Source organism: Centropristis striata, chromosome 16 (assembly GCF_030273125.1).
Source record: "Centropristis striata isolate RG_2023a ecotype Rhode Island chromosome 16, C.striata_1.0, whole genome shotgun sequence".
In the NCBI taxonomy this organism is placed as follows: Eukaryota; Metazoa; Chordata; class Actinopteri; order Perciformes; family Serranidae; genus Centropristis; species Centropristis striata.
This window is the reverse complement of record NC_081532.1, coordinates 23070421-23088248: the sequence shown is the minus strand read 5'-3', so window position 1 is coordinate 23088248 and position 17828 is coordinate 23070421. Positions and strand designations below refer to the sequence as shown.

Genomic DNA, 17828 nt, shown 5'->3' with positions numbered 1-17828 from the left:
TATACGTCATAATGCGTCTTCCGGTATAGTTCCTGTTGTGATTACAGAAACGTTGAAAGGTTGAAAATAGGTAGATAGCTGCAACATTTTTGTCGATGGGGTAATTTTTCTTCACTTATACAACTGCTACAGGAATAACATTCAACTTATAATTGCCTGTCGCATGACTCTGCACACGTGTCGACATGGACAACCGTTGTTATTGTTGTGCATCAAAGTTCAGCCTCTTCAAGAAGGAGGTAAGACCTTCATGGCTAATATTTATCACGTAGCTGTACACCTAAACGTAATAAGTGTGTAATTTACGTTGCATTATCCTCACAGCTGGGCTGTAAGAGCTGCGGCCGCTCCTTCTGCTCCAGCTGTTTGACTTTCAGTGCTGTGGTGCCTCGCTGTGGCAACACCCAGCAGAAGGTCTGCAAACAGTGCCATGGTAATCTGACAAGGTAAAGGTCAAACAATGCAAAATAATATGAATGGGGTCATTTATTAGTGTTAATAAGAATTGTTTCTCATTCTCACTTCTGTATTTTTCAGTGGAGAATCTTCAAACAATGCTGGTAAATGGTCTCCTCCTGAAAATTACAAAAAGTAAGAATACAATACAAAGCATTTACAAAGACAATAAACACACTAAATAAAAAAATTACAATGTACAGTGGAGTGCAAGTACCCAGAGCTCTGTGCATTGCTATATTCAAGTAGGAGGATAATCAAGCCTACAGGAGAAAAAGTGCATCAACTGTGATGATATGGATCTGAATGAATGGCATTTGCAGCAGCATTGTATATGTTAACAGTCAAAATTATGAATCATTGATGCGTAACATGATCAGATTTGAAAAAACTGAAAAAAATCTTTCAACATGGCAGTTTCAGGGTATCTAAAGTTCATGTTTCTTTCATAGACGGGTCGCTGCACTTGAGGCCAAACAGCAGGGACAGCAGGCCCAGCCTCTTGCACAAGGAGGCAACAGAAACAGTAAAGCAGGCCATGTACCAACCAAAGGCCTGAGTAAAGAAGATCAGGCTATTGCTGAAAGACTTAGAAGGCTGAAGGAGGACACTACACCAAGTATTGAAATTAGATTTTTTTCTCCAGCATTTTCCATTTTTATTTGATCCGACAAATATATTAGTACATTTTGTCTTTTTATTGCTTCTTCAGAGTCTGTCCCCTCTGATAAGGAGCTGGAGTCTCGCCTTGCTGCTCTCAAAGCTCCCAGCCAGCCAGTGCCTTCTTTAGGAGAGATGGAGGACCGTCTGGCAGTTCTGCGGGGTCAGAATCCACCATCTCAAGCTCCTCCACCTGTGAGCCAAACCTCTTCTCACTTGTTTGTAACATATTGATCCTTGTAGTATAGACAAGTTAAAGCATTTGAGGAGCATTTGCATACTAGTAGTTTGCTATAAATGCTTACCGTTATATGTACTTCTGTGCTCATCTGCACAGATGCACCGTCCTCCAGATAACAGGACTCAGACTGAACAAGCCAATGATCTGATTACTCAGATGACAGAGGAAGCTGCCATAGACGACCAGCAATCAAATCCTGAATGCAGTAATCATGTGTTTTATCGATTTTATCCCAAATTAAATTAATAATGAATGATGTAGTCAGATTTTAGTCTTATGTATGTTATATCAATTATACCACAACTTAATTCTGACACCAAAAGCCAAGTAATCTCCATTTTTCTGCAGGTGTAGATGGCCGTATGAATGACCTGAACAAGGGGGAGGGGGGAACATTGGATGAGAATTTGGAGGAGAACCAGGAGGCAGACAAGCAGCTGGAGGTTGAGAAGGCCCGTATCCTTGAGGAGGCCATGGAGGAGCTGAGGAAGGAGTGCCATTCTCAGGATCAGATCCTGCACATGGCCAAAAGGATGGCGCAGCTGAAAGGGCAAGACCCAGACAAAGGTACACATAGAGATCTTAATGTGCCACTTTCTTAACGTTATTCTTACTTTTACATGTAGCCCAGTAGCACCCAATAATATAATAATTTATTTCTAAAAAGCATTAGAATTTAATACAATTTGCACCTGTTCGAACATGTTTTAAATCTCAATAGTGTAGTAATTTCACCAATATTGTAATAAAATGCCATTTCAGGTGTGTTCTCTTCTTCTTTCTTTTTAAACTGATGATATAATAATTCTGATGAATAATAATGTTTAAAAAAGTATGTTTAGTGTGCAAGTATACAGCATTTCTAATAATGTTATTTTGATGTTAGCCAACTGAAAACACTAACATTTGACACAGATTTTATGTTTTGAAACATAAATAGTTTGAGATTTGTTATCAGGCAAAGATGCACTGAATTAAAATCGTTATCAATTGGAAAACAACCCGCCCTTACCCGTTCTGATTGGCTGTTTTCTAAGGATTGTCCATTAGATCAGAGTGGATCTTTGATTACACTCCATTGGAAGAGGACAAAGGCTGCAGAAGATGGCTAATGGCACACAAAACAATCAATTATTTTTTCATCTGAGTCAGCAGTGACTCTTAGCAATAAAGCAGTATCCTTTGCCTCCCCTGATCTTATGAAATTTGTTTCTTCAAAACCAATTTGAATTGAATAAATAGGTTGTCCTTAATACTAAAGTACATTTAAAAGCCAAGACTTTTTTCCCTTTTACTCAATTTCACCCCCAAAGATTACATTTGATAACACTTTTGGATTGAATTACAATTTCAATGGGTGTAAATCCAACTTTTATGATATTAACAGGACATATTTTACATCATTGGGTGCTACAGGCTCTAACTGTAAACACTGTGGCGATTTAAGAAGTTTTAAGCCATTATTGTATTATCATGTCACTTCCAGTTACAATGGAAGACTTCCAGCATCCTGACAGTGAGGAGGAAACTGAGGAAGAAGCTGTGAAGAGAGTGTTAAAACAGGTCTGGGTATAACATAGATTATCTTACATTAAACATGATAAAACTGTTTCCACAAAGTGCTGAACTCTTAAAAGATGATTGTGATTGAATCTGGACTAATTCAGGTGGCCACAAGGGGCTGCTATTTTGCAATTTGAATTATTTACAATGTGAACAAGATAACATGTTTTGAAATTCCTGTTTATGATTTTTGTCCCAGCTCTCTGAAGAGGCTGCACTGGATGAGGCCAGTGGCTACAACATACCTTTAGAGCACAGTGGACCAAAGAACACAGAAATGAAGAAAACTTCCAAGAAACCGGTACTAAACAACCCCCAAAATACAAATTCATAACATTTTTCAGCTATTAGAGAGTCTTTTTTTTTTTCTTCTTTTTTTTTTAAAGACGCAGGCTCCAGCACCAAAGAGTAGGACTTCACCAGCTGCTGTTGCACATCAGCCATCAGACAGCGACGATGAAGAGCTTCCATGGTGCTGCATCTGCAACCACGATGCCATTATTCGCTGTCACACATGTGATGGAGACCTTTACTGCAACCGCTGCTTCAGGTAGCTTAACCCTCTGAATGTTGGTTTTCTTTATGTAATCGCCAAAAATTCACAGTTTATGGTAGAAAGCAAACAGTAAAACGGGCATTATTGTTGGAATTTCAACTTTCCCACAGTCCTTGAACGGATCATAGGTTAAGAATGCATGATTGATTCTGCTGACCCGCAGGGTCACGTGACAATTATTCGCCGAAAATCTGTTTACACAGAGCAGAGGGGAGAGGACAGGAGATGCTGTAAAAAAATGCAAATATTTCAATATGTATTTATATATTTACCAATATTCGTGACACTTGTGGGCACTTAAAAATAATTTATCATTTATCAACTGCATTTTTCTTGTCTTTAATGATTTATGTCCTTGCATAAATCTATAATTTATGTCCTCTGCACAAAAGACATTTTTGAGCTGTTCACACTTCAAGCCATATACTTCCATAGAGCTGCAGGACTTACTAACTAAATAACTAAATAAAAAATTGTACTGTTGAATTACTTTAGGAATGAATGAATAGGAATCTATTCATTCATGCACAGTAATATATATATACAGTTTTTTGCCTCGTGGTAGAACTCTGCGTGGAAATCTTTTCTCTGATGCTCAAGAAAGATGGCTGCGATTTGGAATGCATACCATGACCCAGATAGATTGTCACCAGGCTGTTGCCATACTGTTAAGCAGCATGAATATAAAGTATTTATTGTGATGAATTATCAATCTACTCTCCATTATCTCCCCAGGGAAGGACATGATAAATTTGACAGGAAGGAGCATCGCACCAGTAACTACACTGCGCCAAAGAAGAAGAGGAAGACATGATAGTGAGACTGTGCTGCTGTAGGCGTTCGCCTTATCAGGCCCTGGTCAGTCATCACTGTTAGATTTGTGCTTTAGATTTAAGTGACCTATTACTGAATACAATGTCTCAGAAGATTTAAACACTACCTATTATCTAAAAGAAGCCAGAACCTTTCATTTTAACCCCATCTTATTTCATCCAATCCGTCTAAAGTGGCTGTTAACATGCATCTGTAGACCACAGTGAGAGCATTATCTTGTGTATGTAATTGCTAACAAGGATCTAAATGAACTGCAAAAAACAATAATTAATTTATGGCAAAGCAAAGCCTAGAAGTACACGTACACTTTAATGTAGGAGCCTGAGATTTTCTCTTAATTCTCTGTTAAGAGAACAATTAAGATGCACCAAATCATTCAAATCTGCTTGTATTCAAGTGTGCTGAGCGATGATTCCAACTTCATCATAACTTGTTAATTATTATAGTTAATGAATCCTAAACTATATCACAAAAAAGACTGCAAGAAGAAGAAGTGCTTCAGCAGCAATGAATTTGATGAAAAGAATTTGTTGACTGAAAACAAGTTGTTATTTTCTTATCTTAGTGTGAGAGTAAAAATAAGAAAACATTGGCGAATCGTGCAAATCAATGGAAACGTTGTAAATACAAAAAAAATTAAAAGGAAATTTGTTCATAAATCGCTTCTTGCATTAGGCCCTATATATAATAATAATAAAAATGTAAAAATCCTATTTTTCTGTGGTATTTTAGCAAAGCTTCTGCACACACTCCAAAAAGTTTTAAACTGTCCAACAGGATAAGAAACTTGCAGTGTTTTCTTACTTTGTCCTACTTTTCAAAGACAACAGAGGCTCATTTTAGGCGTGCTTTGCAGTTGTCACCATTTGATTATTAGAAAAAAAAGAATTAACAGCACGTACATAAAGCCACCACATCACAAGCTCATCTGGGGTGATGTGCACTATCAGAAGACTGTCAGCTCTGGACTGAAGAAGTACAGAGGAGTCCGTATAAAAGGATTACTGAGGGCTTTGTTTGCTTTTGGCAGGCACTGCAGTCACTCTTGTAATCTATGTTTGGCTGCAAGTGTGACATGAGTATTGCCTTTCTTGTCCCTGTGTGTAATTCCATTATAAGTGTCAGGCGCGTCACATCCTCTTTTTTTTTTTTTTTTGTGCGATATCATCACTTGGAAAAAAAACCCCGTCCCGGGCTGTCAGAAGTGTAGTTTTACAGCGTGAACTGCCCCTGTGTCACAGAGTGGAGCAAATTAATGTAATGGAGGAGCTGAAAGACCCTGTGCGTATGGCCGAGAGAAGGCCAGAGTGCAGTTTCATCAGTGTGCATTACTGTCAAGCCGACTGAGGAGAAACCATAATTACACTTCCCTCTGGGAGCTTGCTCCATTAAGGTTTGCATGGAGGCCCTTACTGTGTTTGTCTTGTCTGGCCTTGTCATACACTCACCACAGACAGGAAATGGACGAGGATAATGGATGCATACTTAATGGACCTTCCTGCTGCTGATTTCACTGTGTTTACTCCTAGACTTGATATGTCAACGTCTTCTTTGTTTCCATCACACCGTTTAGAGATTTACGCCAGAAAACAGGAGCTTATGTTTTTGGAATGACATGCAGTCGTCTCTGGACAGTTGGACATAATTTAAAGGTGTTTTAGAGCAGTTATAAAGAGCAATTGTGCCAACAGGATAGTTTAACTGGTATTTGATGGGTCTAATGGGCATGTCAATATTTCTTTGTATGTGTGGAATGAATAATACCCGATGATACCATCTGTATATAAATAATGGACGTAGTCACCGTGACGTCACCCATTGGTTTGTGGACTGCCCGTTGGAAGCATCGAGTTCAGCGTTACACTCGTCGCCATCTTGTTTCCGATACGGGGAGCAGACCATATTTGGACTGTGGAGGAGCGAGATGGATCTGACAACACTGACTACACGCCTCTCGACACCGACAACTTGACTGAGCAAAGCCGCTTCTAATTCATGTTAGCATTAACTGGAGCATTAACTGGGATGTTAGTTTTGGCTAGCAAAAAACATAAACAAAATGCACGTTACTTACCTAAGAAAACTGAACAGCGACTCTGTGGAGCGTCAGTTAGTAAGTGAAAATACAGTGAAAGGGTCAAATTTATGTGACCAAACTGCTAAATGTCCTTTTATTTACACACACACACACACACGCACACGTTGCCATGGATAAACATTGTTCTGCTTCTCTCCTGATGATGGCTGGCCTTGTTTGTGACCTGTCAATTAAAGGTAGTCACGCCCCAAATCATACGATTCTTTATCTTCTATTTTCTTCTAAATGGGGCCATAATTTGAACTATTAACATCAGATTGTCATAAAGATTTTTTACTAGCAATTGAGACTATAGTGTTGCCCGAAAAAAAATTCTGAGGTAATAAATCAAGTGAGAAGTTTTTCTCATTTTGCATTGAAATGAATGGACAGTAGAATGCAGCTTAAGGCACTTCCTGGTTTGCCTTCCTGCTCAGACCTGGAGGTTGCCGCCTGGATGATATCATGCCTTCTCTTAACCCTTTTTATAATTCATCAACAGCCTTGTCTTGAAAATGTTTTATTTCCGACATACAACACTTTTATCAGAACAAAAATATTTATGTACATAAATAGGCAACCGAAAATGTACAGTCTTCCACAGAAAAAAAACCTTCTGAGTAATAGTCAGTACAACTTTTATCACATGTGAATTATTGGTATGTTTATGGGAGACAAAATGTTATAGCAGTCCATAAATTAAAGTGAAATAATAAAATAAAAAAATTCCATTCAAAACCCGACTACCTGGTTTTAAGACTGATGCTGACCCGGGAACAGAGGGCAGGAAGAGTCCCACAGAAGGTGGGAAGATAAGAGGCTCCACATATTCTCAATTCTTTATTTGACCTATAATCATTTCTTCAAGGGACCTGACATTTTGCGTAGACCCTTTATCCTGTAGAGCAGCCCATTGATAAAATCCTAATGGGGAAGAAGGAGACAATTAATTCTATTACAACAGAAATCATAAACAAGTTTATATATATATCTATATATATAGAGATATATATATATATATATATATATATATATATATATATATATATATATAACCTCAGATGCTTGTGTGTATACTTTTCTTACTTCTTTTGGCTTTCCACATTCCTGCAACAGCTCCTAACAAAGAAACACAAACAGGCTCACTAACAAAGCCGGACATTGCTTTTTCACTGCAAACATTGCAACATTGAATTCCAGCGAGGGTCAAGTGCTTGTTAACCTATAAACCCACTTTGCAAATAGTTAGTTATGCACCCAGGTGTCAAGGTGTTGAAATGTTCAAACTCTTTCGCATGAATGTTAGACTCCTGAGACTCGGGTTGTCCTCTGTTTGAATAACTGCAGTTGTTCTACGAAGCAGTAAATTACTGATTATATAAAAACCTAGACATGCAACGTGAATAATGGCTTAATATGTCACTGTTAAGTTAATTTGCATCTTACCTGCAGACGGGTTCTCTGCCCCTCGTCTGTCAGCTCCAGGAGCTCATCTATGTCGATCTCTAACTCTGGAATCTCTTCCTCCTGTAAAAACAGAGAGGGGGAAAAAGTGTTAAAGGCAATACCTAAGGCATAAGATACTTTATTGTCATTGTACGTATGCAACAACATTTTGTTGGCGGCATTCAGCCCTGCCACAACAGAATAAAATATTAATAAAAATAGAAACAACCACATCAGAGATTTTTTTTAAAAAGATACAAGAACAATAACTGACAAATTAAAAAAAATAAAAATAAAAAAGGTTGGGTATTGCATGTAAGGTCCATCAGTGGTGGAATGTACTTAATTTTGATGTTCTTGAGTATTTCCATTTTCATGTAACTTTATGCTTCTGCTACATTTAAAGCAAATATTATACTTTTTACTCCACTACATTTAGCTGCCAGCTTTTGTTACTTTTCAGGTTGAGATTTAACATGGAAAAACATGATACATTTAAAGTGATTAGACTTTATTTTTTATTAAACCTCATAACAGTATATTAAGTAGTTAAAATGAGCGCTATATTGAAAAAATGAAGACACTGCTTACATCAATGCATCAATAATAATAATTCAATAACAAACAACCTGAGTGGGGCCATTCTGCACAACTAGTACTTAAACTTTAGATACTGATACTTTTGTACATTTTATTCTTGTTTTAAATATAGGACTATTCGTACTACTCATAGAGTAATTCTGTGTGGTTTTAGTACTTACTTGAGTAAGGGATCTGAATACTTTTCCACCACTGGGGCTCATATTGCAGCAGAATTAAAGTGCAGATAGTGCTGCATTATATGGCCTATTCTTTAGCAGCTCCTCTACTATATTACTCAGACTTATATGTCTGCGTGCAAAAAAGCTTTAAAACGCTGTGTAATGTGGGCTTCTCGCCGTCCTTGTTCTTGCAGTGCCGTCCGCCCCACTGAGCATTCAGAAGGAAAAGAAACCCAAAGATGTGATGAAACATGGCATGAATTTCATAGCAGCAACCTACTACATAAACTGTTGGATTAAAAACTGACACCTTATTTTTACCCATAGGTGATGAATACCACTGGTTTTGTTGTTGTTTTAAGAATAAACAAGTCTCTCTTCCTTAATAGTTTGCCATAACAATGATATGAAGGATGATGTGCTGCACAAATAAGCCAAGCTGAAGAGCACTGAGGCATGAGGACAAAAAGGCTCCAGGGGGCCATCATTGCCAATGACACCATCAGATTTCATGGATGGTTTACCCAGCTAGCATTTAGCTCAGCCATTACTGAGAGATTATTTCCAGTTTAAATGTTCTCTGAAGAATATTTTTATCTCAGCTTGGTTGTTACTCACTATGAGTATCCAAGGGCAGCATTAAGTGTAACACATGAACCTGAGGTCCTACAAACTCATACAAACCCTTTTTAACAAAACGTTAACTAAACAATGGTGGACACTACATTAAAAGATTGTAAAAGTGTAAAGAGTTATAAAAAAACAACTATGGCAGAGTAGTCAGTTCATAACACAAGCTCTTATCCTCACCTTTTAACCACATTATCAGAGGGAGGGAACAGATATCTAGAGTCAGCAGGTGCACACTTATTTTTGACAAGTGGGGCTTCTTTTTTAAGGGGAATATTTTCCGGATGGGGAGTTTTCATGGCTGGTGAGGACGGGAATTTCTGGATGAGGAGAGAGCTAATCAATGTGGAAGTGCTGAGTGGTGGAATAGATAGGCCCACCTCCAGAATCCCTTGTGCCCCCATCTAATTGATACATGCTGCTCGTTTGGATCCTGTGTGATTTTGCTGATGTCTGCAAGACACATGCAGGGCTGAGCACTGTTTTTCTTTATTTTTTTCCTGTTTTTTAGGCCATGTTTTACTTTTTTGTGCTGTGTGGGCTTTGCTTTACCAGTTGTTAGGCTGTGGATGGTTGTTTTGTGCTATTTGGTTTATATTTTTGTTCTATTTGGTTTATATTTTTGTGCTTCAATACTTCAAATGGTAGAAGAACTATATAAAAGAAGTGGACTTTTTGAAGCCTTGATTTTGGCATTTTGACAGAACTTGTTTTTTGGATCGTATTTGGATGAAAGGCTGAAGCTGCCTTGGGAGAAGGACGATAAGTTACCAGTGTCTTTTAGTACAACTGAAAAATAATTTTTTATGTGATCAAAATACTGCAAATAACTTCCATGAACTAAAAACAGAGTGTGAAAGGGTCAAATTTGAATTCAAAAACACAGAACTTACTGTAGTAGCCACCTGTCAGTCAGAAGGTAGCCCCGCCCTAAAGTGAACTGCTTTAACCTCTATTTTACTCTAAATGAGACATAATTTACAAAATGAACCTCATGATGTACTGAAGGTGTAAACAGTCCCGATTTCTCTTTTTATTGCCCTGTTTAACACTTCTCATGCAGTATATAGGTTTGATTTTTGCAGTGAGCCATGCAGCTTTAGCTCACCCTGCAAGTATCCTGAGCCAACATGATGCAGCCAATCTAATGAATGTGAGTAGGTATTGCAAGTTATAATGTTGTTTTGCAGTTGAATTAGGTACTGTATTTTTTCTATTCACTGTTTGGCATCCAACTATACATTTTGGGGATAACCAAGCTTTCTAGGATAGATGTTGGCTTAGGCAGAAACATTTTTTGTTGTTGTTGTTTTGTTGTTGACATTTTACTCACTGTGTCCTTGTATTTCACTGCAATATATAATATATATATATATATATATATATATATATATATATATATAAAATACATAAGCCCTGCGGCTCCATGAAATGGCTAGAAGTGTGAACAACTCAAAAATGCATTTAATGCAGAATATCACAGTTATAATGACATAAATCATTAAAAAAGCAAGTACCTTTTTTTTTTAAAGAGGAATGATTTGGATTTTACTTATACAACTCTTTTCTAATTGCCCACAAGTGTTGTGAATATTGGGAAAAAACTGGGTCTCCACATGCTATACATATTGAACTATTTACATTTTTACAACCTCTCCTGTCCTCTCCTCTCTGCTCTGTGTAAACTGATTTTCAGAGAATATTTGTCACATGACTGTTCCTCTCAGCAGAATTAATCATGGCTTTACAGTGTCACTGAGGAGCAGAATTTAATGTTTTTAACAGGATCTAGGTATTCCAAACAGTTTATTTTTCGACATGTATTAAATGAGACATGTAGAATAAAGTGATTTTGACAGAAATATCACAATTTTCAGTTTCACTGGTTACTTTTTAACTTTAATAACCGATGATCCGTTCAAGGACTGTCGAAAAGTTCAAATTCCGATGTTAATGGCCGTTTTTACAATTTCTTTCTACGATAAACAAAGCTTTTTGGCTTTTAAAGAACACATACAATTCAATCCCGGGATTCTGAGTTTAAAGCAAAGTGATCCTCTGAAGTTTTAGACCTGCATTCAGATCCAATTTGGATAAGCAGACATTTGCTAGAATTTATAATAAAGTTTCATCATAAGGTGAGCTGGATTGTCATTTAAATCAGTGCCATGTACATTAATTTGACTAAAGTTGCCCTTAAGGATGATCGATACCTTTGCAACACTAATTTGAGTATTGATATTCACGCCCCCAGTGAACAGTGACTGTAATGATTTTGGTGACCCCCTGACCCTTGCCCTTGGCCTCTGTGAGGTATATTGGAAACCAGACTAAGAGCAAGAATATGACTGATGCTGACAGATATAGTTACGGAAGAGGTCAATGATTATCTACCCCCAGGACAAAATCTATATATCATGATATTTACTCATTTAAGCTGCTCAGAAGATGACTTGTAGTGATTGTGGTGACCTCCAGCAGGTCCATATTTAATAGCTTTTTTTTTTTTTTTAATTATAGTGGACATCATAAAAGGATCTCAATCAAATCAAATCAATAAAATATCTTAAAGCCATATTTGAGTAAAAATTGCTGCAGACACATGATGGAATGCTTTTGGATTTGGCAATTTAAAACCGGTTTTGTTGTTCCATTTTTGCTTTTTAAAAAATATTTTATATTTTACAAGCTCTTGCCAGACATTTTCTGTTGACTGACAAAAAGAACCTGAACTGAACTCAGTTCAGGTTGAATACACAAAGAGGACTGAATTTTTGCTGGTAAAACATTTACTTTAATACTGACTTCTATGTATGAAATTGTATTTAGTTTTTGTGTGACCCTGGCTGGCCCCCAATTAGAAAGAAGACCTTTAAAGGTTTATTGCTCAAGAAACTGTCACATCAAACATGGAACAAAAACAGGTTTGTTGTTCCATGTTTCCTTTTTTTATTTAGCTCTCTTTAACTCCCGTTAATGTGGTTGTAATGAGACAGTTCACAGCATGTTCGTAGAGCAATATTTTACCATTTGGGGACAAATCTGTTCACCAAATATGAAGCTACATACAGCATGATGTTGAAAAATGCTACAATAAAACTTCTGTGGCTCCATGACACACACACACACACACACGCTGTCTGTTTGCTATGATAATGTAAAGGAAACCGCGCCCAGGAACTCTCGCTGTTTGGACTACATGCCAGTGAATTTTTTATTTTATTTTATTTTTTTCCCCACAAATAATCAAAAGGTTACAGAGGATATACACAGAACTCCAACCCCCACAACTCATATTCCCTCACATAGGGTAAATCAAAATATCCAAAATCTTTCCATTTTAAAGTTATACATTTCCTGGCTGCCAACATAACAAGATCTATGTATCTGCTTTGGTGTTTATTCCACTTGTCAGACAGACAATACAGACAGACTGATATTTCTGTCAGAATCACTTTATTCTACATGTCTTATTTAATCGCCAAAATAAACTGTTTGGAATAAGTAGATCCTGTTAAAAACATTTAATTCTGCTCCTCAGCGACACTGTGAAGCCATGATTGATTCTGCTGAGACAAACGGTCACGTGACAAATATTCACTGAAAAACAGTTTACACAGAACAGAGAGGAGTGGACAGGAGAGGTTGTAAGTAGAGGTTGTAAAAATGTAAATAGTTCAATATGCATAGCATGTGGAGACACTTGTGGGTACTTGGAAAAGTGTTGTTTATATAAATTCCCTTTTATTCCAATTTAAAGAAAATAATTTATCAGATAAACTTAACTTGCGCTTTTCGGTTATTTTAAATTATTTATGTCATTATAACGCACTTCCCACTTCTAGTCATGATTGTGCTGATTCCATAGAGGTCCATCACTTATATATTTTATATATTGCAGTGAAATACAAGGCCACAGTGAGAGAAAAACACCCTGAATCAGCTTAGAGTTCAGAGGGTGAATTTAAATAACAGATATTTACTTAAAAGGTCTCATAGATTAGCATCAGTGGGGATCTGGGTTACTACACACACACACACACACGTGGGTCAACATTTTCAAGTCTACCTGAGACTGTTTCTCACACTTTTTTCTTTTTAGTTTATCATTTCTCAAAAGGTGTGAAGTTTGCAACAAAGGCAGTCACTCCAGACCGAGGCAGCACTTGTATGAATTAGAGATGCCTCTAAATAATTCAGACGGTGACACAGGGGACTGATGGTAAATGCTTCCACGCGGAAGACTCAGAGAACCAACAGAGCAACCTTCTCCTGAGCCAATGCAAAATTCATTACACTGGCCAGTGCACGTGCAAGAGCCACGACTAATTCCATACAAGTGGCTAAATGCAAATATCCAGTCTATAAGGTAAAGCGTTCAAGGAGTATTATTAGAAAAATTTGGAAGGGGAACTTCATGACATCAGGAACTATCATCATTCAATCAGAGACATTTCTCATGTTATTGCTACAGGTGCATCTCAATACATTAGAATATCAAGGAAAAGTCCATTTCCAGTAGTTCCAAGTAAAATAGCCCCAACCAAGTATTAAGTGCATATAGATGGACATACTTTTCAGAGGCCAACATTTCCATTTTTAAAAAATTGGTCTTTTGTAACATTAATTTTTTTTCAGACACTGAATTTTAGGTCTTCATTAAATGTAAGCTATAATCATTATAATGAGAAGAAATGAAATCAATTAAGACATGAAATGTTTCATTCTGTGTGTTATGGATCTATATAATGTGTTATTTCCACTTTTTGAATTTAATTACTGACATAAATTAACTTTTCTATGATATTCTAATTTATTGAGATGCATCTGTATCCGTCATCACCTCATCAGATCTGGTCATTGAGCTGGCTGGGGATCCTGCACATTCACTATCTGTGCTGTACAATTATCCTATTGTTAGATTATGCTAGAACCAGAATATAAGGAGAAAAAAAGTAATTGTCTGTTTCTAAGACAAGATCAAAAGAGTAAACAGAGGCAGACTTCAGATCTGTTTACCCATGTCCTGGTTTCCACTAATGTAATTTATTCCACCCTGTGCTACAAGCATATTATCATATATTACCACAGGGAAGAAGGCTTTGGAAGCTCGTAAAGTAAGATGAGGAATATATATATATATATATATATATATATATATATATACATATATATACATATACATATATATATATATATATATATATATATATATATATATATATATATATATATATATATATATATATATCCAAGCAGTCAGCTGCAGCTAAAATGTATTCAAACTATGGCTTAACCTTTAGAATCTAGTGGAGAGGCTAGTTGTCCATCACTAGATTTGCTGTAAACTCAAATGCATGCTCACGTTCTGCAGCATGAGTATATTCCATATGCACAGGGCTCCCTGGCAGTGTAAGGGGATGCCAGACAGAGAGGTGGCGACAGGCCGTCTGCAGCCAAGGGGTCTCTGTGTGGTTCAAAGAATTAAATGAGAAACAGTTTGTCCCTGCCGTCTCCGGCATGAAACGGAGGCGGTGTTGTCATCCAATCTGCAGCGTCATTAGGGAAGCTCATGCTCCTCAACAGACACCCCTAATTCGACCATGCCACGCTGCCTGGTGTGGGCGATGAGACATCTGTTGCCATGGTTTCTCCTCAGAGAACGCCAAGCAAATCAATATGGAGCCTCTGACATAATTGGATTGTATCCCATCGTTCGTACAGGAGTGGAGTTATGAGGGTTGTGTTGCAATCTGTGTGTGGCTGATGTCTCAACACAATCCCCTGCACAAATTAAACAAAACTCTCAGTGCAATACTGTGGAATATATGAGTGCATATTTCCAAATTGTTGAAGCACTTTTTCCGTCCTGCATGTTTATTTACATTGCAAATTTCTGTAATGTCTAATCACTGACGTCATTAATTACCATCCATTTCAGTGTGTAGCTTCTGTCGTTAGTCAATGTGTCCACAAGAAATGACAACATAATGTCCTGGATGCTGCCTTAATAGCAGGACATAAAACTGCAGCATTTTTTAAAAAAAAATACCCTCTTTATCCTGGCACTGATCTTTGATTTTACTACTTCCTCTAGCAATTTAAAAAGCAAATTTTATTACTTTATCACAGAGTAACTGGAACATTGTTTTGACCCTCCTACTCTTAGATATTGTTTGATGTCAGTGATCCTAGAATCTATTCAACTTCTGAGCACTGTAATGTAGCTTTATGGCAGACAGATGTTTACAGTGATCAAGGTGTTGTGTTGCCAGGTATGCAGCCTGCTTCCGAATGACTGTAATCAGACATCATATCTCTGAAGAATAACCTTATTCTGATGGTAGAACACCACACAGCTGCAGTCAGGTTGGTGACACATGAGTGCTTGTGCCAAAAATTGCAGCAACGAACCATCCACTCCTCCTCTAATTTCTCATACACAAGAGCTAGCAGCCACAGCCACTTATGAGCTGCTCCCCTGCTCCTCGGGCACCCTATACATCTGAGTGTGTGTGTGTGTGTGTGTGTGTGTGTGTGGCAGTGTGAGCAAGCCCTGCCCTACCTCACAGTCAAACAGCAGGTGCAGCTGCCCGTCGATCCACTCCTCGATATCCAGCCTCCTCTGCAGGTCCTTGCGGTTGTATTTGACTGTCAGCTTGCCCAGCTTGCGGTGCGCCGGCTCCTCTGTTTTGTCCGTTACCTGGAACATCACCGTAGACTGGGTGCTAGGCTCTGACGCCATGGCTGCCACAGCCTCAGGAGAACCGTGGAGACACACTTAACACACACACACACAGATAGACAGACAGACCCACAGGCTCTAACAGGTTCCTTTTTCTCTCTGTAGTGGGCTGCTGTTCCCACGCGTATCTCCTGTTATTTTGTTGAGTGTTCGTGCTCTCCCTCTCTATAACGCTGCCTGTCCTTGTCTTCTCTCTTTCTCTCTCTCTCTCTCTCTCTCTCTAAAGCTCAGTGTCTTGCTCTCCTTCCTTCCCTCCTCCTCTTGCAACACCCACTGGCTGCACTATCAGGAGGACAGCAATGAGATATGTCTCTGTGCTCGTGAGTGGCATTGTGTGTGTGTGTGTGTGTGTGTGTGTGTGTGTGTGTGTGCGTGCGCACTTAACAGGGTGTTTGCTTTTTGCTCTTTCTCTCTCTCCCTCTCTCTGTGTTATAGCAGATGGAAGAGCATAGGTTAATTGCAGTGATAAAAAGGGGAGAAAGGGTGAAAGAGCGAGCACAGCAATCAAGTTGGACATAAAACTCTCTTAAACTATGCCAACATGTGCTCTGAAATGAAATATAGAAATGATTGTTATTTTATCTCCAATATTATGATTCACAGATGTCAGAAACAATCCACCCACCACCACTGTTTCCTAATATTCACTCAGTAAGAGTATCTAAAGTATACTAGAGTATCTAAAGTTGGCATACTAAGGGCTCTTGTGTTCACAAACACTTCCAACAAAAGCTGGGTCCCCCCTGACAGGTGAGCCAGGGTTCCTCTAGTGTGATAGCTGCCTTGCCCTTTATAACAGGCATTATCAGGTGTACGTTTAATAAGCCTTGAAGTCAAATTGGCATCCTCAGTTACGCCCTTGTGAATAATGGATGAACAGCAGAGCACTATTTATGACTGTTTAGAAGTCAAATGTCAAATAAAAGTCTCAAACCATCAAAGTAAAACACCAACAGTAGCACATAAACCCAAGGTCAGAAATTCATAGTTGTACCTCGTGGTGCCAAATTATTACAGTTGAGACAACAGAGACAACAGGCTGCAGAGTTTCCACAGATCCTATTACAATATGAATAATGGGGTTCAGTTTTTTGTTTTGGCAGGGCCTATCAATCAGCCTGAGCTGCGCGCGTTCACCCACTGATGCACTGTCTGTTACAAACACTGAATTATTGAGCGCCCCAAGCAGCTCACCTTTCCGGGCAAACAAATTCATTCATCTCGCCTTATGCTACTTGGTTCTGCACCGTCGGGTTGACTAAAAAAAGGGGGGGGGGACATGCACCGGAGACCTGTGTAAGGCCTTCTCACCTCGGACCAAGCCAAGAGAAAGGAAGCAGAAAGCTGTAAAGTGTGTGCATACAAGCTTTACTTTTTCCACAAAATCAACTGTCCTCTTACTGTTTTAAATTGGAATTATGACTCACGATATAGTTCATCTACATTTCATAATTTGAGCGACCACTTCCTCTTCAGTTTAAGTTGTTGATAACATCTCAGGTAGTATGATGACTCATCACATACTGTAATGGGATGACTCAAGGCCTGACTCATCAGTATCACTACAATCAGGAAAAAGATGATTAGACATCCTTTGACTTTAATTCACAAGTTGTGATAATAATTATACTGTTTATGTGAACATCTGGCATTAAAAGCATGTTTACAGTTTTAGAAAAGCTAATTAAGTGTTTACACTTAGCTGTAGATAGGATCATACTGCCACCTGCTGGCTTAACGCTGTGACAAACTACTCAACAGGAGTGACTCAAAGTGACCACAAAGAAATGTAAAATAACTATAAAGAGACACAGAGAGACAGGGGGGGGGGGGGGGGGGGGGGGTGTTACAAAATGTCA

The 17828-nt window shown here is 38.2% G+C and overlaps 2 protein-coding genes across 2 annotated transcripts; one reads left to right on the top strand and one right to left on the bottom strand.

Moving 5' to 3' along the window:
• Nucleotides 1–4: 4 nt before the first annotated feature.
• zfyve19 (zinc finger, FYVE domain containing 19) lies at nucleotides 5–4855 on the top strand. Its single transcript, XM_059353700.1, has 11 exons — nucleotides 5–239; nucleotides 325–446; nucleotides 538–591; nucleotides 909–1075; nucleotides 1169–1311; nucleotides 1454–1562; nucleotides 1706–1924; nucleotides 2844–2920; nucleotides 3120–3221; nucleotides 3307–3470; nucleotides 4212–4855. Exons 1-11 carry the CDS (start codon nucleotides 186–188, stop codon nucleotides 4288–4290), a joined length of 1290 nt encoding a protein of 429 aa, XP_059209683.1. The 5' UTR covers nucleotides 5–185; the 3' UTR covers nucleotides 4291–4855.
• Nucleotides 4856–6891: 2036 nt separating this feature from the next.
• Nucleotides 6892–16153, bottom strand: ppp1r14d (protein phosphatase 1 regulatory inhibitor subunit 14D). The gene is made up of 4 exons (XM_059353701.1): nucleotides 15790–16153; nucleotides 7834–7914; nucleotides 7474–7506; nucleotides 6892–7311 (listed from the first exon to the last, which is right to left on the bottom strand). Exons 1-4 carry the CDS (start codon nucleotides 15967–15969, stop codon nucleotides 7243–7245), a joined length of 363 nt encoding a protein of 120 aa, XP_059209684.1. The 5' UTR covers nucleotides 15970–16153; the 3' UTR covers nucleotides 6892–7242.
• Nucleotides 16154–17828: the final 1675 nt, after the last annotated feature.

What these genes read in the sequence shown, in the direction of transcription:
- zfyve19 (XM_059353700.1), top strand. Translation starts at nt 186, where the DNA reads ATGGACAACCGTTGTTATTGTTGTGCATCAAAGTTCAGCCTCTTCAAG. An exon ending in TCAGCCTCTTCAAGAAGGAG is followed by an intron (nt 240 to 324) that starts GTAAGACCTTCA and finishes TTATCCTCACAG; the next exon opens with CTGGGCTGTAAGAGCTGCGG. An exon ending in TGAAGAGAGTGTTAAAACAG is followed by an intron (nt 2,921 to 3,119) that starts GTCTGGGTATAA and finishes TTTTTGTCCCAG; the next exon opens with CTCTCTGAAGAGGCTGCACT.
- ppp1r14d (XM_059353701.1), bottom strand. Translation starts at nt 15,969, where the DNA reads ATGGCGTCAGAGCCTAGCACCCAGTCTACGGTGATGTTCCAGGTAACG. An exon ending in GGCAGAGAACCCGTCTGCAG is followed by an intron (nt 7,507 to 7,833) that starts GTAAGATGCAAA and finishes TTTCTTTGTTAG; the next exon opens with GAGCTGTTGCAGGAATGTGG. An exon ending in AATGTGGAAAGCCAAAAGAA is followed by an intron (nt 7,312 to 7,473) that starts GTAAGAAAAGTA and finishes CTTCCCCATTAG; the next exon opens with GATTTTATCAATGGGCTGCT.